Source organism: Triturus cristatus, chromosome 2_1, assembly GCF_964204655.1.
Source record: "Triturus cristatus chromosome 2_1, aTriCri1.1, whole genome shotgun sequence".
NCBI classification, from domain to species: Eukaryota; Metazoa; Chordata; class Amphibia; order Caudata; family Salamandridae; genus Triturus; species Triturus cristatus.
In genome coordinates, this window is record NC_140581.1 from 800097814 (window position 1) to 800122370 (window position 24557).

Here is a 24557-nt window from a genome sequence, read left to right on the forward strand (position 1 = left end):
CGCACGCAACCTGGGTTTCATCTTGGACTCCTCCCTCTCCATGACCAAGCAAGTCAACGCCGTCTCCTCGTCATGCTTCAACATCCTGCGCATGCTGCGGAAGATCTTCTGGTGGATCCCCACAGAGACCAGGAAGACCGCCACCCAGGCCCTCGTCACCAGCCGACTGGACTACGGCAACGCACTCTATGCCGGAACCACCGCCAAGATCCAGAAGAGGCTCCAGCGCATCCAGAACGCCTCAGCCAGACTCATCCTCGACATCCCACGACACAGCCACATCTCCGGACACCTAAGAGACCTGCACTGGCTCCCGGTCAACAAGAGAATCACCTTCCGCCTCCTTACCCACGCACACAGAGCTCTCCACGACCAAGGCCCGAGCTACCTCAACAACCGAATCAACTTCTACGCTCCCAAACGCCACCTCCGATCCACGCCCTCGCCGCCGTCCCACGCATCCGCAGAGCCACCACAGGAGGAAGGTCCTTCTCCTACCTGGCCGCCAAGACCTGGAACTCCCTCCCGGCAGACCTGCGCCTGACCCAAGACCACCTCTCCTTCAGGAAGAAGCTCAAGACCTGGCTGTTCGAGCAGTAGCGGCACCCCCCCCCCATAGCGCCTCGAGACCCTACGGGTAGGTAGCGCGCTCTATAAATGTCTTTGATTGATTGATTGGTTTTAAAATGATATATGATTTTCTGGTATATAAAGTTTGAATTTGTTTCATATAAAACAATTAATTTTTCTGGAATATATGTTTATTTTAAAAACATTTAGTGAAATCCCACGGTAGAAGGGGATAAAAAGTTTAAGTATAAAAAGTGTGTTGTAGCTTTTGGGTGAGTCATCTGGAATTAAGAGCAGTAAACAACAGAGGAAAAGTCTCCAGAGGTTATCTTCAATTCACTAATTATAGAAATGTGAGGAGGAAAATTGACAAAACTAAAACTCCTTTGGTCCATATTTCTTCTTGCATTGGGCTTCATTCATACACATCTTGTGGGCATCAAGTGTGTCAATTTTTACCAATGTTAATTTGCAGCTCAAGTTCAAACACTGTGCTAGGAATTATCCTGGCTAGCCACCTCTGGGGGAACTTTATGATACGTTAGGAGTGAATGAATTCCTGAAGTGCATGACACCAGTAAAATATCAACATTCTTCCAGCGAACTGAAGTTTATGAATTGGTGCCCGGTGTGCTAATGATTTTTCAAATGATGAAAAAAACACCAAACCCTAATGGGGCAAAGAAAGAGCTCAAAATGATGCAAGGTAGCAAAATGCAGAGAATAATTAAGAACAAGATGAGGAACACGTTATTGCAGCTGAAAGTTCTACCCTGTCACAAGAACTTACAAGCAATGGCAATGCCAACAGGCCTGGTTTTAAAGGAATGTATGGTAATGCGAAGCATTACAAGTAAATAGCATGGGAATAGATATGTATTTGTGTGGAAGCAAAGAACTGTAGAATAATGTTGGTGTAGGTTACAAGGTCAGGTAACAGTTGCACTGTCAAGCCAGACCTGAAAATCCATATAGGTTAATGACTGTCCTCCTTCCATCTGTGCTGCTGCCAGAGAAAAACAACATAAATTATTTAATTAACAAAGACATTTTTGTAGCATTACAATGTCATGTGTGCGCCCCTGAAAGTTCAACCTCATGTAGCAGGAAATAACAAAATGATCACAGCTGCATGCGGGCTAGAACTTTTTTTGGTGGAAGCACACAACTTCTGCTGCATCAAAACATGTACTCCTGACTCCCAACATATTCTCACATAATTGTCTGGCGACAACTACACTATCAAGCCAGCCCATGAAAACTTGGCTGTTTCCGAAAGTCTAATCCTTAAACCACTTCAGTTCCATTCTGCTCTGTGCACTCCAGCTCCAGTGCCAGCAAAGTCTATAAGTAACCATGTGCTTTATAAAAACCCATCATAATAACATAACATAATGGAATATCATCGCACACAGAATCTTAGATAGTATTAATACTCCCTGTTACCAAATTCAGCCAGAGGAGTGAGTTAGCCACTTCTCCACGCTTTATGGTAGGGATGAGGATATTAGCTCTACGGAGATTATGGGTGCTAATTTTTATAATTCAGACGCTCATTTTTCTTCTACTACTAGCATTGAGCTGGTTTTTAGTCTTAATGATACTATATCATCAATTAATAAATTGTAAGCAGCAAAGGCTTCTGGACCAGAAAGTATACTTGGCGACCTGTATAAATCCGAACCTGTGGTATGGTCTCCCTATATAAACCTTCTGTCAAATTTCATATCAGGTGGGGGAGATATCCCAGAAACTTGGAAAAGGGCTGAGATAATTACTATATATAAGAAAGAAGATGCTTCAATCTCGGCCAAATTACAGACTGATCAGTTTGAACGATAATCTGCAAAAGGTTTTTGCGAGGCAAGTTTTAGATAAATTGCAAGCCTGGATAGATGAAAATGCGATTTTGTCCCCCTACCAGGCGGGCTTCCGAACCAAGATAAATAATTGCGATCAGGCCTTCAGGTTTGCATAACACACGTGGAAGTACGTGTTGTTATAGAAACAAAAATTATTCATAGCATTTGTTGATCTGAGGGTTGCGTCTGATCTTGTCCCCCGTAAAAAGCTATGGAGAATCATGTTAGGTATGGGAGTTCCGACTAATTTGGTAAACTTGATAGCAAGAATGCATGAGGACAATTATGCGCAGGTATGATGTGGCAAACACGGTGAACTAACTAGCAACATCCCAATATACCGTGGGGTGCACCATGGTGCATGCTTGCGCCTACTTTGTTTTCCCTGTATATCAACAAAGTGGCCAATATGCTCATGGACTGTAAAAAATACTTCCCCCTTCTGAACGGCAAGAAAATACCGGTCCTGCTCTTCGCAGATGAGTCTTTACTTATTTCCACAACTCCAATAGCCCTACAAAACCTAGTAGATTCATTTCTGGTTTTCTGCAAGCAAAGGGGCCTGGAACTTAATGTTACAAAACCAAAATGTATGGCTTTTGGGAAGGGAAAGGGAACATCGGGAGTAGATAGGACCACTGCTGAATCACTTGAGATGGTAAAAAGCTTTGACTACTTGGGGATAAGGTTGATCAACTCACTCGGATGGGAGCGGCAACTTGAAAAAAGCTATCTTACTTTATGCCATAGGTCAAAGTCAATATTGAGATTCCAGAGACAGTCACGAATACGGACGCTGACCCCTGCATTGGAGGTATACCGTGCCAAAGCCCAAAGCACTGCTCTTCATGGCTCTGAGATCTGGGGCTACACTAATACCCACAACCTGACGGTGTGTGAAAATGTTTTTGTCAGATCCCTTGTCTCTGTACCAGTTGCGACCCCTCTGATTCCATTATTTTTTTACTTGGGGATGTGGCTTCGCTCAAACCCTTAATGTACTGGCTACAGTTGTGGACCAGGCCTGAACTAAATGATTACAGCGAGTCACCAAGGGAGATCCTAATGATTAGTGGTGCTAAAAAATTACCATGTTTTAAAGACATTGTCAATTGGTGTAAATTAGTGGAAATGCCGAGTTTGTGGGATTGTCCAGACAGGGTAATGGGCCAAGTACTGGGCATATGTAGCAGAACGTTATGCAGTGAGAACAACTAACGATCACCTAACAACCCAGTTTTTATGTTTTTAGCTCTGTCCCAAGTTTGAACCCTTTTTGTGGATCTGATCTCATCACATTTAGAAAAAAGCCTGTTTGTTAGGTTTCGGCAGGGCAGCCTATTCTTAATGATTCCTAACCACCAGGCCATTGATCTAGCAACAGAAATATGCCCTACATGTGGCCTAGCACAAGAATCTGAGAAACATATTTTGTTTTTTTGCATTAAATATCATTCAATCCGTAGGAGGTGGATACAGCCAATATGCTTGAATTGAGGAATCAGACAATATCGGGTTGCCCATAGAATCCTGAAGACCGAAACGTCTGACCCAATCGTCTTTGCGGTAAGCCGCTTTCTGTTTAACTTCTGGATTCGGCGCCAGAGGTTTGTAACTTAGGCTGACTAGGATGGTTATGTGCCTTGGTGTATCAGTAAATTTTGTCACTACAGTCATGGAGTCACAGTATATTTTGGGAAGTTTGTGTTCAGGAAAAATGGTGAATTGTCTGCAGCACCTTAAAATGTACTCTTTTTCATTTTTACTTGGCTATGGATCTACTTAATGAAATCTTTGTGTTTTTAGTTTATCTTCCATTTTTATAGATTTATGATGCTATTTATATGGACCTTATTTTTTTTAACGAATATTTTAGCGAGATCATTCAAATGTATGGATTTTGAATACTTTGATGGTTTCATAAAAAAGAAAAACAAAGAAAGTTTTTTGATAATGATGATGAACATAACAATGCATATGCATATATTATTCCCAAAAAACACAAAGATGTTCATAATTGTTGTGCAGTGGTCATTGTTTATTTATGGTGGATGCTACGCCTAAATATTGGTCATTTCAAATTAAGGTCAATGTCACTTGATGGTAGCAAATATCCCTACATTTAGGTCAAGTCTAAACTACTCACAAAATAAATAAACACAACACTGATATTCTTGAATACAATCAATTTGATTTAACTTTAAACTTCACAAATTGTGATCTGTAAGCTGCCATTGGCCTCTGTTTTTTTAAGCACCAGGGTGCTCCAACTGGGTAACAATTGCCCTTTGAATGTTGTATAATGCAACAAGAACATGAATGATGCCTGTACATATTGTAAGACAGAAAGAATTTCCGCTGAGGGAGCTTGACAAAGAGAACAAAGCTCATGGTTTTGATGACAACATTCAAAACCCTGAGGTGTTTATATAAGTATGTGTTGGTATTTGAAAAGTGCAAACGGAGCTGGAGAGTAATGGAGTAATGAATGGGGACATTGATCTCAGCAAGATACAATCACTGAGGGAAGTTCAAATGTGACCTATTGGCTCAGGAATAGTGCTCCTTGAAGAGATGTGCCTTCAGCTTTTTTCTGAATTGCTGGAGAGGTAAAGTTGATGTGACGTCAAAACCAAACAGTGACACACTCCCTGCCTCTGAACCTTATCCACGGATTAGCAATTCAGAGCGAGGTTTGAAGTCATAAGAGACCCATACGAAATATCCTTTCCTAGTTAAATAATACCTGACCTCCTTCAAGGCACCTCTTAGATTCCTTGTATATGCCCTCCAATTCATCTTCGACCTGAATCATATTTCAATAGGACTAGACATCCTGCCAACCAACATCACTTTTTTAAGGAAGCCCTAGCAAAGCTTATAGGTTAGTGTTTTTTAGGGCAACATTTTGTAATAGCTGGCCACCTTGTGTGTGTGTTTTTTTCCTCAGATGTACTAAAAAGAGAATTTCGTTATTAGTAACATCATAGACAACAACAGAGTAAATGTGAGGAGTCTGCTGAACTGAATCCATTAGCAGAGGTAAGCTGTGCCTTCAAAGAAGAGTGTCATGAAAAGGAGTTAAAAGATGTAAGCAGTGAGCTTAAATGAATTCACAGCAAAATATTACATAGTACATACTTTTGACAGTGCGAGTATTTTTGGTCTATCTTTAAGAAACTCTTATGTGCGTGCACATCTTTACTTTATGAGCAAAAAAAACAGCTATGCTGTTAATCACACATTTTAGCATGATAGCAAAATAAAACAGAAAGGATGTGCAAGGGTGAATAGTGCTGTATTTTTATAACACTAAAATATCTAAACAGTGCAATGCTTAAGCAAAAAATACATATTTCAGTAATTCAAATGTAACTTGTCCACCACTCAAATCTTTTCCGATTTCACTGTGTTAATTCCACAAAAAAAGCACTTCCAACACCTCATCAGGGGTAGCAAGCAGTATACAAATGCAAACCGTTTTACCTCTTCTACCCTTTCGCTATCCTTCTCAATCCAAATAACTGACTGCCATATCCGCCACTCAAATTACTTTCAGATTTCACTATACTAATTTACCACTAACACTGTAAGGGTTGCAGAGTAGCGTGCTACTCACCGAAAAAAAAGCACTTCAAGCCTCTATAAGGGGTAGCAAGCTCTATATTAATGCAAACTCTTTTCCCTTCTCTATCCCTCCACTATCCTTCTCAATCCAAATAACTGACTAACATATCCACCACTCACATTACTCCCCTATTTTCACTATACTAATTCACCACTAATCCTTTCTGGGTTCTGAAGTAGCGTGCTACTCGCAGGAAAAGTGCTTCAACACCCCACCATGGGTAGCAAGCGCTATATAAATGTAAACCTTTTTCCCTCTGCTATCCCTCAACTATCCTTCTCAATCCAAATAACTGACTGACATATCCACCACTCAAAATACTTTCATATTTTCACTATACTAATTCACCACTAATGCTTTATGGGTTCCGGAGTAGCCTGCTACTCGCCAAAAAAGCGCTCGGACACCACGTCAGGGGTAGTAAGTGCTATATAAATGCATTTACAACACAATACTATACAATTGTGTCACAAAGTAAATATATCAAAGAACACCGTGGCTCTCTGCGACAAGCTACAAATCATGTCACATCTATAGTCTAAAAAACGACTGTTTAATGTCCCTTCACAAATACTTAAAAGGCACACAAATGGGACAATGTAACTATCCACGAACTGCCATGGCCCTGACAGACCAAGCAATGGTAAGCCATGAATAACACATGAAAGTCAATGTATGAAGGGGGCTGACCCAAACACCACTCTCTATCCGTACTTGGTCTTATTCTACATTTCACAAGCCATCTGTATCCAGGGCTAGATATACATATAGAGTTTTATCACCTTCTTTGAACTTCCTTCAAGCTGCTCTTGCTTCACTTCTCAGTATGACGTCAAATTTAGTACTTAAACTTTATCTGACTAATATGGATATTTGCATTTTTTGGTTGAAGGTTGTCCATAAAGTAAGGACTGTGATTTAGGAACACCAAAGCCTTGAGCAATGAAGAACACCAATAAACTAGTGGGTCTTTCTCAATGCGGCTCCAGAGCAGATCCTGTTTCTGGATCTTTAACATTTTGTGCTTGGCTTGCGTCTTGAAATGCGCTCACCCAAACAAAACACTGTACAGAATTTCAGTTCACTTTGAGATTCTGATCAATCAAGATATGAGTTATATAATCCTACAACATGTTTTTCAAGCAACATGAGCACTCTGGTCAAGATATTATTTTATTCACGCACAAATGCATCTGAAAACAAATCACAGAACTTACCAGGGTACCATGTGCAGCACTGCCTCCAAAGACAAATGCTATGTTTCCTGCCACTGTCAATGCATGTCCATGCCTAAAAAGAAATAAAAACCAACCTAGTTGTTCAGCGTTGAATGCTATTTTTACCCATTTTAAAACGTATCCCATTGAAGTTTACAAAAAATTAAAATGCAATTTAACTATCATGAGAGCATGAAACATTCATCACTTATAAGTAGGTGTTGTGCAAAGTCTGCTTAACTTGCTTTAATGTAATTATGTGGGATTTTGTCAAAATCACTATGTATTACACAAAAATACAAACCTGCTATTTTGTGCTATATTTTAGTTTGGAATGTGTTCTTATGTCACTTTCTGACACAGCGGTGCATTATGCTCTAAAAAAAAGTAGAAAAAACAAAAACACCGAGAACAACAGCCATCCGAGTTTTTTTTGTTCTCGTCCATTTATAGTAAATCTTTAGAGCAGGTACGTTTTTACAGTGAATGGCACATAATTCCACAAGGTGGCATAATGGCATAATTCCAGGAATTTTAGGGAACATGCATAATACAGAATTTCCTAAATTATGTGAATTATGCCAGCATAATGTAAAGTTTGCCTTGGACTAGTTATTATACCCAACTTTTTCCATCTTAATTTGTTATAACCAAGGCAGTAGAACTAACTATATCTATATTCAAGTGACAAGCCAATAGAAAATCACCAGCACTGATAGCCCATAGACAAACAACCACCCCAGATTCATTGACAGAGGGTTAACTTAAATTGTCTGCCTACCTGTTTCACCAACGAGCATCAGGGTATATCATCAAATGCAGTACCTTAAAAGGCTTTAAAGGGGTTACTCAGCATCTGGAGACCAAGGTCCAGGAGAATGTAGCTCCCACCAAGGTGGAGTGATCACTACCCACCATCCCATCTGCTAAGGTTTGAAACTGACCCAGAGGATACAGGGATTACATCATTTTCAAAGGGAACCATATCTAAATGTTTCCTATGTTATTGTGACAACTCTTTTGGACACTTTTTCTTGGTTGATTTTGAGTACCAAGCTGTTGGATCACATTGTAACTCTGGCGTGCCTCTTTGGCCGAGATCACAAAAGAAGGAAAGCCACAAATTAAAGCTGGTCAATAAATACCTATTGCCCTATCCAGGAAGTGATCTTACCATAGCAGAGACTGATCAGACCCAGTTGAACAACTCATGAAAATTCCACCATGGCAACAAGAGAGGCAGGGAGAATACAGTCCTATGGCACCACCCGCCTTCTATTTCTCTGTGTGATATGTGGGCAGCAACATTTAATTACGTTTTTCTCAAAAATGTTATTTACTTTAAAATATATTTTTTATTACATCTAACTCAAATAATTTTTCTCTTTCACAGCATTCCAAGCACACTCTTGGGAATGTTGGTGAACAACAAAAATTAAGAAAAGTATGTTTAGGGAGAGATCTTGACAAGTTCTATTCCTACTTTTTTGTGATTAAGACCCTATGTGTTGACTCATATTTTGATGTTGCTGAATGTTTAATGAAGAATTTGATTTTCTTTTTCTCTTAAACAATTTATTAGATTACAGTTTTGCTCATTTACTCTTTTGGACCGTTGTTGTTTGTTAACTTTTGAAGTGCGGAGTGTTTGAGGGCATTGGAAATGTGTTTTGCTGGCTGAGCTAGTGTCTTTCACAGAAAGCATGTGTGGTTGAGGCGTTAAGTATAAGTACCAGTGTCACCCTAGCTATTTAACTCTTGTTGAGATGATGCGTTTGCAATTGTATTCTAGATTTAGATACTTGCTTTCTAATGTGTATATGCTTTAGTGGATATGGATTTTTTAAATTGTTGATATAAACAATGTATCTGGCCTTATTATTTTTTTTCTCTAACACACTGGGTGATACAATACAAAAAGTGTGTCTGGTGTGTATATGGCTCTCAGAGTGCTAGCAGAGCAAGGGAAGCACTTCAGTGTAACAGTAGCACCCACTGGGTCCTGTTATATTCCAACTTTTGGTTGCATTACTCACTATCAACCCCTAGATTATCGTAGTTCAAGCATATCAAGGACAGAATATCGAGGAGCAAATAATCAAAATCTAAGTGCGTAAAGGGAAGTGTACATTTACTATTCCTAACTCCACATCCAGGCACCTTGAATATATGTATCACCAAGGTACATATATGTGGCGTTAGGTATAGAAAATCTAAACGTATTATTCTGTTATTATATTTTCAATATTTTGCCCTGTATATTGATGTTCTAATGTTGATATTCAGGGTGCACACCTAACTTTCTGGGTACCCTATATTAAAAATACAGAGTTTTCCATATTTGTATGGGGGCCTGATATGCATAAATCAGAAAAAGCCAACTTAGCCGGCTGTATGTTACCATAATGGAACAGGAGCCTGACTGAATCTCTGTCTTACGTGGTTCTTCTCCAAGCATCCTTTACAATGCATTCCTTTATCACGTAGATGTCTTTAACATGAGTGGTAGGTATATTTGAGGTAAGTAAAACACACACACACACACACATATATATATATGTGTGTGTGTGTGTGTGGGTGTGGGTGTGGGTGGGTGTGTAAATATATATATATATATATGTGTATATCAAAAGCAAGCTTTGAAAGAACAAAGATGCCGCACTCTTCCTGAATAGTTGAAGTTAGAGTTTTATTTTCTCTTCACCTACGCGTTTCGAACTATACGCGTTTCGAACTATGGCAGTTCTTGGTCACGGTAGTATACATAAGACCCTTTTCACTTTCAATATTTATACCAATTCTCCACTTTACCGACAATGAGGCATTATGGGTATGGTAGTTTGTTATACAAAAAATGTATAATTACATTAGGATTTAGATCGAGTGTTATACAAAAATGTGTATATATATATAAAGGGGTGTTTTAAATGACTTAAAGAAAATGAGATATGGCACAATTCCAACTTCTGATAAAAACTTGAGTTGGGGTCATATTAAAGCATTGGAGCTTTTAAAAGCAGACAATACCATCGTTATCCGTCAATCTGATAAGGGTGGTAATGTTGTGGTTCAGGACAAATCAGCCTATTTATGTGAGGGATATAGACAACTGAGTGACCAAACGTGTTATTCTATTTCTGATAGAAGGGCCATAACACTATCCAATTTGAAATTTGGGGAACTTCTAGTAGAATGGAGGGAGAAGGGGTTACTGGAGTGGGAGGAATTCAATTATTTGAGATGCCCTCACCCTAGGATACCGGTGTTATACTTACTCCCGAAACTACACAAAGACCCAGTTAACCCGCCTGGGAGACCTATAGTTTCTTCTATTGGGTCTCTGTTGGAGAATATGTCCCGTTACATTGATCATTAATTACGACCCTTTGTAGCGGGGTTACCAGCATATTTATAGGACACTACTCATTTTCTTACCATCATCGATGGGATTCACTGGGAACCAGAATACACCTTGGTCACCCTTGATGTTGGCAGTCTGTACACCAGCATACAACATCAGCTGGGTTTAAGGGCTGTACAACATTTCCTAAAGGCCCGTTCCATTTCTCTTTTGCATCATTCAGAAATGATCATTGCTATGATTGATTTCTGTTTGACGAACAATTTTTTTCTATTTGATGATGTCGTCTATCGGCAGTCACAGGGCACAGCGATGGGCACCTGCTTCGCCCCCAGTTATGCCAATCTAGTCATGGGCTGGTGGGAGGAGCAGGTGGCCTCTCAGCTGGAGGAATTTTCCAACTGTGTCTTGTGGCTCCGATATATTGACGACATCTTTTTAATTTGGAATGGTGATATAGACTCTGCCGGTGCATTTGTCAAAGAGTTGAATGATAACTCATTCAATTTGGTCTTCACGGAACATATTAGTAGGAAATCGGTTGAGTTTCTTGATGTTACCGTGGAGATCAAAGATCAATCCATGCATACACATTTATTCCGGAAACAAACCACCGGTAACAGCATTTTGAGTGCCTCAAGCTCTCATCCACGCAAATTGGTGAGCAGTATCCCGTATGGGGAATTACTGTGCGCCAAGCGAAACTGTAGCACTGAGAGCAGCTATGCAAGAGAAAAAGAAAATATGGTGCAGTGCTTCAGAGATAGGGGTTACCATCAGAGCACCATCAAAGAAGCATGCAAAAAGTGGATGAGGTTGCACGTATCGAGTTACTGCATCCTGTGCAACGAGTATAAGAAGCAGAACGTCTACGGTTCATTACCATGTATTCAGGACAGGCGCATGATGTGCGCCGTGTTCTGGAGAAACATTGGCATGTATTGCTGACCGATAGCAACCTGCATAAATATTTGACCAACCACCCACAGGTTACCTTTAAAAGGAGTAACTCGACGAATTAAGTCCTAATGTGGTTACTAAATTGACAATTCTCAAAAGTAGCGGTCGAGCCGGTTTTCGATGTTGTAAGAACTGCAAAGCTTGCAGAGATAGTGTGGATTGTACAGTGGTACAGTTTTCAAGCATGAAAAAAGAGTTTATCATTAAAAAAGCTCTTACATGCAATACTATGTACTGCGTCTATGCACTGACTTGTCCCTGCAATAAGGCATACATTGGCAGCACAATTCACCGAGCTAAAAAAAGAGTGCTGGAACATGTTAGGGCAATTCGCCATAACAATAGACAGTATCCTGTTGCACGACACTTCTTTGAACAGCATGAGCAGAATGAAAGAGTGCTGAGGATGGTGGTAATTGATGCTGTCATGGAGAATGCACGTGTAGGTAACAAACTGCTCCACCTTAGACAATTGGAGTCTAGATATATTGTTGATTTCGAAACAATGTTTCCTAAAGGGCTAAATTCGAGTGAAGAATTGTCTGTACACTTACACAATTGAGTCAAACTGTTATGTGTTGTACACATTGTTACTGTTGTGAATTAGACTTTGCACTAAAATTAGATTTTATTGTATCTTTCAGGGATTGGTATCGAGAAAAGGATTTTTTAAAGTGGCCATTGATGAACTTGACCAGTTGAGCTATGTGTAATCATATTATTTTGTTATAATTTTGTACAGTTTTGCATTATGCCCACTGGGACAAAATTAGGGGCTTGCGGCGTTTAACATTCACATGTTCTAAGTCATGAAGATCGGACATTATCATGTTTGCCCACTGGGGCATGATCATGACACACTTTTTGTGTATTTTTTGTGTATTTTACACAAGTTTGTGAATTTTTGTTCGATTACTATGATTGTGCGCAGCGAATTTTCGCTGTTATACATCGCGCATACATAGCCTCGACGAGTGTGCACATATACCGTATGCGAATATTTAAGCATTATTGTACAAATTGAAATCATGTTATTTTGCTTTTATTTTGCCTTTATTCGAGGTTTAAAAGTTATTTGCTGTTGATTATCATTCACTGCATTATAATTAGTACAGTGCTAAGATCGTCGCCACGTTAACAATCGCTTTCTCATTCATTTACGATTGAGTTTTGATGAGTCTGTTGTTTGTTTTGTGGACAATGAACTGTATTTAACTTTAACAAAAAAACTTTGCGGTAAGCGTGAACAAGGCGAAAGCTGAAACGCGTTGTGTTTGCAATTCAATAAACCAACTCTAAACTGCAAATCTCCTTGGTGTCCGTGAATACTTTTGGAACTGAAAGTGTGGTGTTTTGTATTTGGGGCTACCGAATACCCTGGAACGGACCGTCCTGGCAGACAGCCTTCACTTTATCGGAACTGTGCTGCTATATATATATATGTATTATCTACTGGCGGTCGCCAGTAGATAGTTATAGTTAGGACCATGTTTCCATAGGAAATCCGCAACATTCTATTTGGAATAACTTTGGCACCGGTCGACGAATCCTCGCGAAATTTTCAAAACTAATGGGGCGCTACGCTCCGCTCCTACCCTGAAAGTCTCAGGGGGATTCGTCAAGCGGGGGCTGAGAAAAAAGGGGGGTCTCAAAACGCGTTTTCCCCATGCATTTTTCCATAGGACCTTTAGACACAGCTACAGCCCGAACGGCTGAACAGAATTACTTGAAATTTGGCAGAGAGGTAGTCCTCAGGTCAAGGATGTGCCTTTTGTAGGTCTGGTGTAAATCTGTTCAGTAGGTCCTGAGAAAATAGCATTTAAATCAATATATATATCTGTAAGCGCGCTCCGTGCGCTTACCGTAAGCTTACCGTACGCGTACGGTGCCGTGCGCGAGCTCAATTCTGATTGGTGGTTACATGACTGTAAACATTCGAATCGGTCGAAATCAGGAAGTGTCGGCCGCCATTTTCTGTCTCTCGCACTGAGAAACAAAGGTGGGGAAAGTGAAACGGGGGCAACGAAGAGAGTTGCAGACCCCCTAGTGTTTGTCAGGGGGTCCAAGAAGGACCCAAAAGTACGAAAAATAAATGTAATAATTTTTTTTTAAAAATCGCGGGGTACGCGTACGGTAAGCTTACCGTACGCGCACGTCAAAAAAAAATAAAAAAAAAATAAAGAAGTAACAATCACATTTATTAAATAAATTAATGGACCCACAAGGGAGAAAAAAACAAATGTTACTGCGTAAAAAAAGGCGAGGCACGCACGGCATGGACTGCACAACGTGGGCGCTCAGTGCGCGTAGCGCACCGAGGGCCCACTGCACGCGCACGGTGCGTGAAGCGCACCGTGCGCGCAGGGTGTGCGCATAGTGAAAAACCAGAATTTTTTTTTTAAAATAAATACATAACTTAGCATTTAAAAAACCGTACAAATTCACTGAAAAAACCATAGGTTTCACACACGTTATAGTTAGGAATTATCATTTACAAAACCTTGCAAATTCACTTAAAAAATCATAGGTTTCACACATGTTATAGTTAGCTATACATTTCACTCGTAAAAAACCAATGAAATTCCACGTTATAGTTAGATCAGGTAACTATAACTTGCGCGACCGCAATCCACAATGTGTAATTTCAGATGTCATCATTGATGTCATGAGTGATGTCACTGACCATGTCATGAGTGATGTACTATGTGACGTCATCAGCAGTTTATTGTGGGCGCGCAAGTTATAGTTACCTGATCTAACTATAACGTGGAATTTCATAGGTTTTTTACGAGTGAAATGTATAGCTAACTATAACATGTGTGAAACCTATGGTTTTTTAAGTGAATATATATATATATATATTCACCAAACTTCTTCAAAAAAGCAATCGACGCCGTGTCTGTGCAAAATTCTTTATTGCCAGCTGAAAATGCTAGACGCATTTCGCCTGACCTGCAGGCTTGTTCACTAGCAGTTTGATAAAGTTTTCATGGCTATTTAAAACTGTGAATGTGATCAGGTCACATGGTGAACTACAATGATAAAACTGGACAACAGACTCGTAGTTTGGCATCATGCGTTATAAGCATATGGATTAAAGACAAGTGCCGCATTATTTACAAAACACAATTCATCAAAGTTGTTGCAAAATACAACAGCATTAATTGACTTTGTTAATCTTCAATTTACATGTACACGTTAACGTAGAGTTTGTTGCTCTCAAAGAGTGACGAAGTCTATTTCACCATAATGGTGCCGTCTTCATCTTTTACCCGTCATGATCAACCAAATTGTTATGTGGTTGACCAGAATAGATGTATTGATGGGTTAATCAAGTGATCAAAAACACTCAATGTAATTTTAGCAAAATAAGCTAAAATAGCAAGCAAACAAACAAACAGGTACTGCCCCAGTGGGCCAAAATGTACAGCAACAATATATGCACAACGGTCTGTATATAAATGCTCATTGTCCAAATAAGTGACAAAATCAAAACAATAAAATAAAATTTAAAACAAAACCTAAAAAACGAATTGATAAAGAGCGAGAGGATCCTATAAATGGGTATGTAAGTCTTCTTCCATATTAAGACCATGTGGGATTTTAGTATTTAGTCTGATGATATAGCAGGATTCTAGTTTGCGTAACTTCTTTTCTCGGTTGCCACCCCGGCTGCTTACTGGGATAGCATCAATAACAAAATAGAGAAGACCCTCAGCATTCTTGGTATTTATCAAAATGCCGCGCCACTGGGTAAGATTTATCCCCATTTTTAATGGCACGTAAGTGCTGTAGCACTCTCTTGTGCACAGGCAGAATGGTAGAGCCCACATACTTTAGGCCACATGGGCACTGTAGTACGTAAACTGCATAGTCCGTCTTACACGAGTATTGACCCTTAATTTGTTGTGTAGACTTATGAGAAAAGCCTGCTGGAAAACAGGTAGTATTTTTTCCAAACACACACGCCTTACATTTAAGGCATTTGATAAATCCATCTCTTCTACTCAACCAAGAGCCCGATGATTGCTTTTGAGTGCTGCTAGGTAGCACATTACTAACCAGTGCTTGTTTCAAGAATCTTGCTTTTCTAAAGGTAAATTGGGGTCTCCTTTGTACAAGTTTGCCAAGCACGGGATCATTACGAATGATGTGCCAATGTCTATTGAAAATGGTTCTTAATTCATTTTGTTGTTTGTTATAGGTGGTGATAAACCTACATTGGTTAATATCTTGTTGTGAGACTTTTGTTTCTGTTAAAGAGCATTTGTTCTCTATTAGTCTTTTTGACTTTTAAGATAGCTTGATTGAGACATACTTCTGAATATCCTCTAGCTCGAAAACGGGATTTCAGGCATGAAAGTTCTTTGTCAAAATCTTGCTCACTACAGCAGTTACGCATAGCTCTGAGACATTCCCCATAGGGGATGCTCTTAACTAATTTGTCCGGATGGAAACTCGTAGCATGTAATAACGTGTTCCCATCCGTGGGCTTGCGATACAGTTTAGTCTGCAATTTACCGTCACTCACATACACCGTAAGATCTAAAAAATTAACTTCAGAAGCACTGATTGTACTAGTAAGTTTCAGGTTCAAATCGTTAGTTTGTAATTCTTTGACAAAGTCCTGAGCACTTTTTATGGTACCTTTCCAAATAATAAAAAGGTCGTCAATGTAACGACTCCAATGCATTACATTGTTTTGCCACTCTGCATGCCAACGCGTCTGGACCACCTGCTCCTCCCACCAGCCCATATGCAAATTCGCATAGCTGGGGGCGAAGCAGGTGCCCATCGCCGTCCCGCAAATTTGATAGTATAGCTCCCCATTAAACAAAAAGAAATTGTTCTCAAGACAGATGGTAATCATTTTGAGTAACATTTGTGTATGGTGCCAAAATTTTGCCGGACGAGTACCCAAGAAATGTTTGCATGCATTTATGCCATCTTTGTGGCGAATACTAGTATACAAAGTCGTTGCATCTATGGTTAACAATAGAAAGTCTGATTCCCAAGGGACATCATATACTTTGCGTAAAAAGTCGCGCGTGTCTAAAATAAACGATGGGAGGGCTTTGACAAGAGGGCATAGAAAGGAATCAACAAATTTAGAAGTGTGCTCAAAAGCACTCCCTATGGCCGAGATGATAGGGCGGCCGGGGGGATTAGATATGTCCACCTTGAACTGCTGTACTTTTTGGGCTTGGGTAGGCTGCAGCCTGGAAAAATCTACTAGACACAGACAGTTGTGAAAACTAGATGACTGGGGGAGTCCAGGGTGGTGTGCTTTGCATGCATCCCACACTATTTTCTTACGCACGATGACCTGAAAAACTCAAACTTTACCTAAAAACACATATTTTCCTCACATTTCTATGAGGAAAACGTCTTGAATCTGTGAGGAGCCACAGATTTCCTACCACACAGCATTCCCCCTGGTCTCCTGATAATAATAGTACCTCACTTGTGTCGGTGGGCCGAGAGCCCTTGACACAAAAGACCCTCAAGTGCTACCTGGAGAGATCAGCAATAGGTGTAGCTGCGGGATTTGTGGCCGTACTCGGCCACAACCCATGGAAACTTTCCAACCACAGACCATTTTGAAAATTAGACAACCAGGGGATTCCTGGGTTGTTTGCCTTGCATGAATCTCACAAGGTTTTCCTGCCCACAGTGCCCTGCAGACCTCCAAATTTGCCTGAAATCATGCATTTGTATTACATTTCTGGTATGGAAGCTTCCTGTATCTTCAGGAATCCACAAAATTCCTGCCACCCAGCCTTACCTGACTTGTGCCAATAAACAACGCTGCACCAATTGTTTGGTTGAGCCTAGTGCCCACGACAAGAATGATTCAAACCAAAGTCAAAGGGAGTCCAGTCGCAAGGACTACCATTGACCTTGATTTGATCCGTTCTTGTCATGAGCACTAGGCCCAGTCACACAAGTGGCTCAGTGTTTTTATCAGCACAAGTGGTGTAACGCTGTGTGGTAGGAATTTTGTGGATTCCAGAAGTTTCCATCACAAAAATGTGTGTGATTTCAAGCAAAGTTAGAGGTTTACAGAGCATTGTGGGTAAGAAAACATCATGGGATCCACGCAAGGCACACCACCTTCGACTCCCCTCGTTGTTCTGTTTTAAAAAATGTGCAAGTTTGCTAGGTTTCCCTATGTGCCAGCTGAGCTAGTGCCCGAAATCCACAGCTACAGAACTTAGAAAATAAGGGTCAGTTTTGAGTGGGAAATAGGATGTATCCATGTTGTGTTTTGGGCTGTTTCCTATCGCGGGCACAAGGCCAACCCACACAAATGAGCTACCATTTTTATCGGGAGACTTGGGGGAATGCTGGGTAAAATGAAATTTGTGGGTCTCCACAGATTCCAGAACTTTCTTTCACAGAAATGTGTGGAAAATATGTTTTTTGTCAAAGTTTGAGGTTTGCAAGGAATTCTGGGTAACACAACCTAGTGAGAGCCATGCAAGTCACCCCACCCTCGAATCCCCTGGGTAACAATCAAAGCTGTACAGGTTTGCTAGCGTTCCCTAGGTGAGTGGAAAAATGTGATGTATCCATGTTTTGTTTTGGGCCATTTCCTTTCACGGACACAGATGAAAACGTTGCCACAAATAGCAATTTTTTCCAACTCATTTTCAGTATTTCTTTATTTCAAAAGTTAGCTTCTTTGATAAAACCTTGAGCCCGACATATGACCCCTTGCTGAACTCAGAATTTTGTCTACTTTTCAGAAATCTATAGTTTTTCTGATCACCCATGGGTTTCACACTGTTTTCTACCACAAGTGAATGTAGGTTGAGAGCACCAAAAATAGGTAAAATGAGCTACCGCTGTGAAAAATGCCAAAACTGTTTTTTTTTTAACTCTGCCTGTTCCTGAAAGCTGGGAAGATGGTGACTTTAGCACAGTAAACTGTTCATTGATGCCATTTTTAGAAAGAAAAACAGACACTTTTATCCAGAGCACTTTTTTCCTATTTTTCCTAACAAACCTCAAAATGTAGCTAGATTTTTTCTATTTTCTCCATCCCCCTCCAGGGGAATCCTCAAACCCTGGGTACTTTTAGAATCACCAGGATGTTAGAAAAAAAGGGACACATATTTGGCATGGATACCTTAGCAGGAAAAAAGTTGTGGAGCCATAAGCCTGAACTATCCCAAATAGCAAAGGAATGGGCTCAGCACTGGGGGTCAAAAGCCCCAGCAGTTAAGGGGTTACTTCGTGAGTATCACAACATAGCGTTAAAGGACAAAATGTCGGTCATTTGGATTTTGTTTATGTCAATACAAAGATGGAACACCTCTTTCAGAGTGACAATAACCGCACACAGTGGAAGCGACTGACAGTACCTAGGACTTGGCGCTTCTCCAAGGACTTCTTTCTTGGTCCAATGTCCGCTCGCCAAAGCCATCTCCTTCCTGTAAGAAGATCAAAGAAAAGCCACCATGAGGGAGAAATCTGTCACGCGCCCCCCACTCATTACAAGTCCCCCCTTCAATATTTTGCCCGAGAAACGTGCGATCTTTGTATACTGTTGGAAAGGAAATGATACAGATGTACCGACCGAGGCAATAGCAGAGAAGTCAAACAGTGAGCTATTTATGATTTAGAACATACAGAACACACCGAAAAAACGTAAACATCTGAAATATGTGCTACTGTTCTACAAATAAACGCGATGCTTTTCTTAGTATGTGTCCACGCTGTACTCACGTGCAGAGAGCTCCCTCGTGTCTGTCCCTTCAGATGTTGTGTGGGAACAAGCCAGACGCTATAATTAAAAGTTAGTCTAAAATACAGTCCTAAAGGCTTCCCCTTCGCTCTCAGAAAACTCTGACTGAGCGGTCGCTTTGCTTGGCAGCTGTTGCCATGGCTCGGTGGTACACAAAGAAGCACACCTTGTGTTGACATTTGTGATGCAGCACGCTTCCGGGTTGCCTTGGCAGGTGAAGCGGACGCAATACTTCGCACGAGCTTCGCTCGCACTGTTCCTCGGCCGCGCCATCTGTTCTTGTTTTAAATTCCCCAACGTTGACTTTTCCATCCCGGAATCGGACACCATAATATTCAAATACTAGCTTTGCAGAAACAAGATCCTTGCAAGCACTCTAAACCGTGTCGCGTCTCTACTGGCAAACGCAAACTCTGGCTGGCTGGCCTCCTAATGTATTCTCTCTCCTCTCACCTCAGCACCTCTTTTTCTCTATCTCCTCCTCCTGAATATATTTGATATATAATAGATACTTATGTTCTATCGGCTTATATGGAAATGTCTGAAAGACTTGTTTTAAAGGAAGATTTTAACTGCTGCTTCCAAAAAAGACTAGGAGTATGTTCTCTTTACAAATTTTGGGCAGCTTGTCTTCCGGATGTGACCCGAACAGTCAAATCCCCCTAAACTTCAGGTTCAATGCAGTAGATCTCCAAGCAGAATCTATATTACAGTATTTTAAGAAATGGCGACTGAGGCACCATAAGACAATGCAGACGCTCTCACTGCATCAAAGGAAATATTATAGGAGTAGAGCACAACGCAGAGCAACTGTTGCTTGCGCTACCCAAATTCACAATAAAACAGTTGTTATAGTTTCAGAATTACCCTTATCATATCAACATAAAACTGCTGCCCTCTGTCCATCCCTAGGGCTTACTGTGATGGAAACACCAGATATGGAACAGCCTCAAACACACCTGAAAGATTGCAGCAGTAAACCACATATGGCCCAAGGATGTATTGGCTAAGAAAAGAGTCAGTTGCACCCACTCATAAAGACAAACAAAAGCTCAGCAGAAGGTCTGCATTCGGCTCAAGGACATGATACCAGAGCAACTGGCCAGTTGCATTCATCAGCTAAAGCCCAAACAATGCCTAGTAGTAAGTGTCACCCTAGATCACACACGACACACCCGGCCGCTTGATCACCTCCGAATATGAGCTCCAGTCAGTGCTTACTTTGTAAAAAAATAATTAGTGCCAGGGCCCTCGTCAGGAGACCACTACAGCTTGCACCATCCGTTGCCCTTGCCAGCACTACCAATGACAGTGTGAACACAACAACTAACCATCACACTTTTACAAATGTGACAATTCATACTATTCCAAGTCCAAAGCTATACGAATGGGTTGGGAGGTTTGTATCAGTCATTGTATATGTAAGTTGAATTAATAATCAACTGTTTTTGTGCTCATACCTAAAGTAGACAGACTGCTCCACCATGTGGTAGACTTAATAAGCGCTGGTGCTGGCAATTAAGTGCCTTTTCCTAGCACTGGAAACAACTGTCTCAAATTAAGCACTGCCTCCAGTTGGTATTTAAGGTCCCTTCTATCAGGTTGAAATCAGGCATCTAACACGTAATTTATGGCCCACTGTACCAGTATTCCCTGCCCAATGGGGGATGAACTTCTCTTTATTGCACACGCTGTACAGTATAAAGAATGCCATGTACCTAATGCAAGTTGAATTTCAGCATGCAACTGTAAGAGATGTGACTGCTTTTACGGGTCGTTATTGTTTAATTAAACTTAAACTCTTCCTGATTGCCAAACCTCACTTTTCTCCTTTGTGATAGTCAGAACTTGTTTTTAACAATTTCTACACTAAGAGCCTTCCTGCAAGTCTTTAGAAACTTCCTTGGAGTTTGTTAAAAGTCTATGTGCAGTATAGGGCCCGTAAAGATGAGCGTGAAGTGCAAGGTGAGAACCAGAATACACCTTTTTGAGGGCCCTTCCACTTTCTTTTTGGCTGGCTCTCCTAGTATGTTTTCCTCTGCCATAGACAAATGTCAAACAAGGCTTGCCACCACAGAGTCCACCTGGAATATATCTGGCAATTCATCCGCCACGTCCTCTTGCGGACAGAATATTATCGCCCTAAATCTAGGAAGATTTTTCTGGTTTCTTCTAAAGACAAAAGGGTTTCCAAAATAAGCTTCTTTAGAACTGCTACAATGCAAGGAATCAATAAGCTCTAACAAAGTTGCTGCTCTCCCCTTAAATAATGATACCGGAAGTGTGGCAATCATAATGCTCATGCGCAGAAAAGGGCACTCTGACTGCATTTTGAGCATGCACAAGAAAAGGAACACTAAGAGCAGATCATGCATGAACAGGCGCGCAACTAGACCCAACTTTGGGGGGGGGGGGCAAACTCTTGAGTCAGTGGGGCGGGACAAACATTTTAAGCAATGTAGGCAGAGATAACTTTAAAGCCAATACGAGGGAAAGAAGTGCCAAACTGCAGTTTAAATGTATTAGACAAACACATTTTTATTCTGAGTGACAGGCTGGAGTCAGTATTTATCCCTAGATTTCTCACTTAGGCTGAGTTGTTTGGTGGCAAGCCTACTTGCGCAGGCCCTATTGTTGATGGGCTGTGTTTGATCCATTTACTGCACATGGATATTTCAATTTGTGACATGTTTATTTTGCTATGGTTAGATATCATCAATTATTTTACTTTGAGATATTGTCCAATTGAGTACGAGTCAATGTCAGATGAGTTTTCATACTTAAGTATTATTTGTTTCTTTATTTATTTATTTTTATTTATTTTAGCGATTTCTAGAGCGCCTGGTGACCCAAGGGCATCCCCGCGCTATGTGACTTGAAATCCTGTAGAGGGGAACGAGTGTGAGGGGAGAACAACAGAAGGAATTTATTTAGGAAATAGGTGAGTCTTTAGTTTCTTGCGGAAAACCAGATAGTTGGGTTCTAGTCTGAGGGAGCGGGGGAGTGCGTTCCAGCCCTTCGCCGCTTGAACGGAGAATTGTCGACCTTCTGTACGGGTTCTTTTGAATCTAGGGGTGCTGGCAAGGTTCTCATTCTGCGATCGTAGGGATCTGGTTGCTGTGTAGGGAGTGATCATTTTACTAAGGATCGCTGGACCAGATCCGTTGAACAACTTGTGTGTTGTACACATCGCTTTGAATTGCACCCTCTGGCGCACCGGGAGCCAGTGCAGGGCTTTGAGGGCCGGCTTGGCGGACGTTCTGGAAGGGGTGTTAGTGAGCATGCGTGCCGCCGCGTTCTGTGTCCGCTGGAGTTTCGTGATGGTGGACTCGGGGGCTCCCAGATAAACCAGGTTGCTGTAGTCCAGGCGGGACAGCACTAGTCCCTGGATGAGTAGCTTCCTGGAAGTAGGTGGCAGTAAGGGCAGGATTTTGCGGGTCGTGCGCATGAGCCCGAAGCAGGTGCCAGAGATTTTAGTAGCTTGAGTTTTCATCGTGAGCTGTGGTTCGAGCCACACCCCGAGTGTCTTGATTTCACGTTTTGGGGGGGGGATTTCTCCGAACACATCGGGCCAGAGTGTTGGAGGGATGGTCGTCCATTGCTTTCCTAGCAGCATCACTTCCGTCTTTGTCCCGTTCAGTTTTAGTGATGAGTTATTCATCCAGTTATGAATTCCTATGAGGCAGTTAGTCAAATTTTCTGGATGGTCAGTCAGCTGGGACAAGGAGACGACTAGTTGGGTATCGTCAGCGTAGCTCACCATTTTTATGTTAAATGGTGTTACCACGTCCTCGAGTGGGGCCATATAGACGTTAAAAAGCGTCGGGCTAAGGGAGGAGCCCTGGGGGACGCCGCTTGTGAGTGGGAGGGTAGATGAGTGATGATTGTCATCCCACACTTGAAAAGTGCGCCCTGAAAGGAAGGATTCAACCCATTTGATTGCTGTCCCGGTAAGTCCTGCATCGGCCAGTCTATGCAGAAGGATACGGTGGTTGACCGTATCAAAGGCTGCGCTCAGATCCAGGAGGATCACTGCCACTGATCCTCCTGAATCCAGTATGCCCCTTGCCTCCTCGATGACTGCGAGGAGTGCAGTGTCTGTTCCATGGCCCGGGTGAAATCCGGTTTGGGATTGTCGAAGCAGGTGGTTGGTTTCAAGGAACTGGGATAATTGGGTGTTTACCAGTTTCTCAGTGACTTTGCTGATACCAGGGAGTAGAGATATTGGTCTGTAGTTAGACAGGTCCGATGGGTCTAGCTGAGGTTTTTTTAAGAGTGCTTTAACCACAGCACTCTTCCAGCTGTCGGGAACGGTTCCGTGGGCGAACGAGCTGTTGATGAGATCCGTAACAGTGGGTATGATTACTGAAGCAATGGTCTTGAGGAACCTGATTGGTGCTGGGTCCAAGGGAGACCCACTTTTCATTTTCATTAGAGTTTGCTCAACCTCTAGGGGGGTGACTGGTCGGAATGTTGGTAGAGGGGGGCGTAGGTTACTTTCAGCCTGGTTGAGGAGTATACGGCTTTCCGTATGACTGGGGGGTCCGGGGGGTGGGAGGGAGACCAGGATGCGGGTGATTTTATCGTTGAAGAAGTTCGCAAGCTCATTGCTTCTATCAACTTTAGGGGTGTTCGAGGGGGAGGTGATGGGGACCTTGGTCAGCTCCTTTACGATTAAAAAGGATTCTCGGGCTGAGTTAGATGCTTCTTGTATCCTCGTATCATAGTATGAGGCTTTGGCTAGTTTGATGGCCTTTTTATAGAGTTTGACCGCAGACTGGTAGGCCTCTTTGTTGGCGTGTTGCCAGTTTTTTCTCCATAGGCGTTCGGCTTTTTTACAATTTTTACGGTGTATTCTGAGATCCGCTGTATACCATGGAGCTGAGCCAGGTTTACTGTTTTTGTCTTCCCTAGTTCTAAGTGGGAGTACTAAGTCTAGGGAGGAGGTGATCCAGTCCCTGAATCTTCTATCCGCCGTGTCCGGGTCTTCTGCGTGTGCAGGAGTGGTGCTTTCAAGGGTCTTAGCCCATTCTTCCGTGGGGAGTCTGGACCAGGTCCTGTCCTTACTGTAGGTGGGGGGTATTCGGTGTTTCCTGAAGATACCAGGTAATTGGAAGGGGACAAGGAAGTGGTCTGTCCAAGGGAGGGGAAGGGCCTCCTTCGCTAGCATCGAGGGAGAGCTGGTAAACACCGGGTCCAATAGATGGCC

The 24557-nt window shown here is 41.7% G+C and overlaps 1 protein-coding gene across 3 annotated transcripts in view; it reads right to left on the reverse strand.

The window, feature by feature from the left end:
• LOC146865898 (kelch domain-containing protein 10-like) overlaps window positions 1-19542 on the reverse strand; it is a 603680-nt gene extending 584138 nt beyond the window's left edge. The window contains exons 1-3 of one of the 3 annotated variants that reach the window (XM_085640780.1): window positions 19330-19490; window positions 18966-19034; window positions 7278-7350 (exon numbers count right to left, since the gene is read on the reverse strand). In XM_085640780.1, coding sequence (XP_085496906.1) covers window positions 7278-7350; window positions 18966-19027 — 135 coding nt within the window. In that variant the 5' untranslated portion in view covers window positions 19028-19034; window positions 19330-19490. Of the gene's footprint in view, window positions 1-7277; window positions 7351-18965; window positions 19035-19329 lie in introns of all 3 variants that reach the window. The other 2 variants (XM_085640782.1, XM_085640781.1) reach the window with 2 other exon arrangements.
• Between the last annotated feature and the right edge of the window lie 5015 nt (window positions 19543-24557).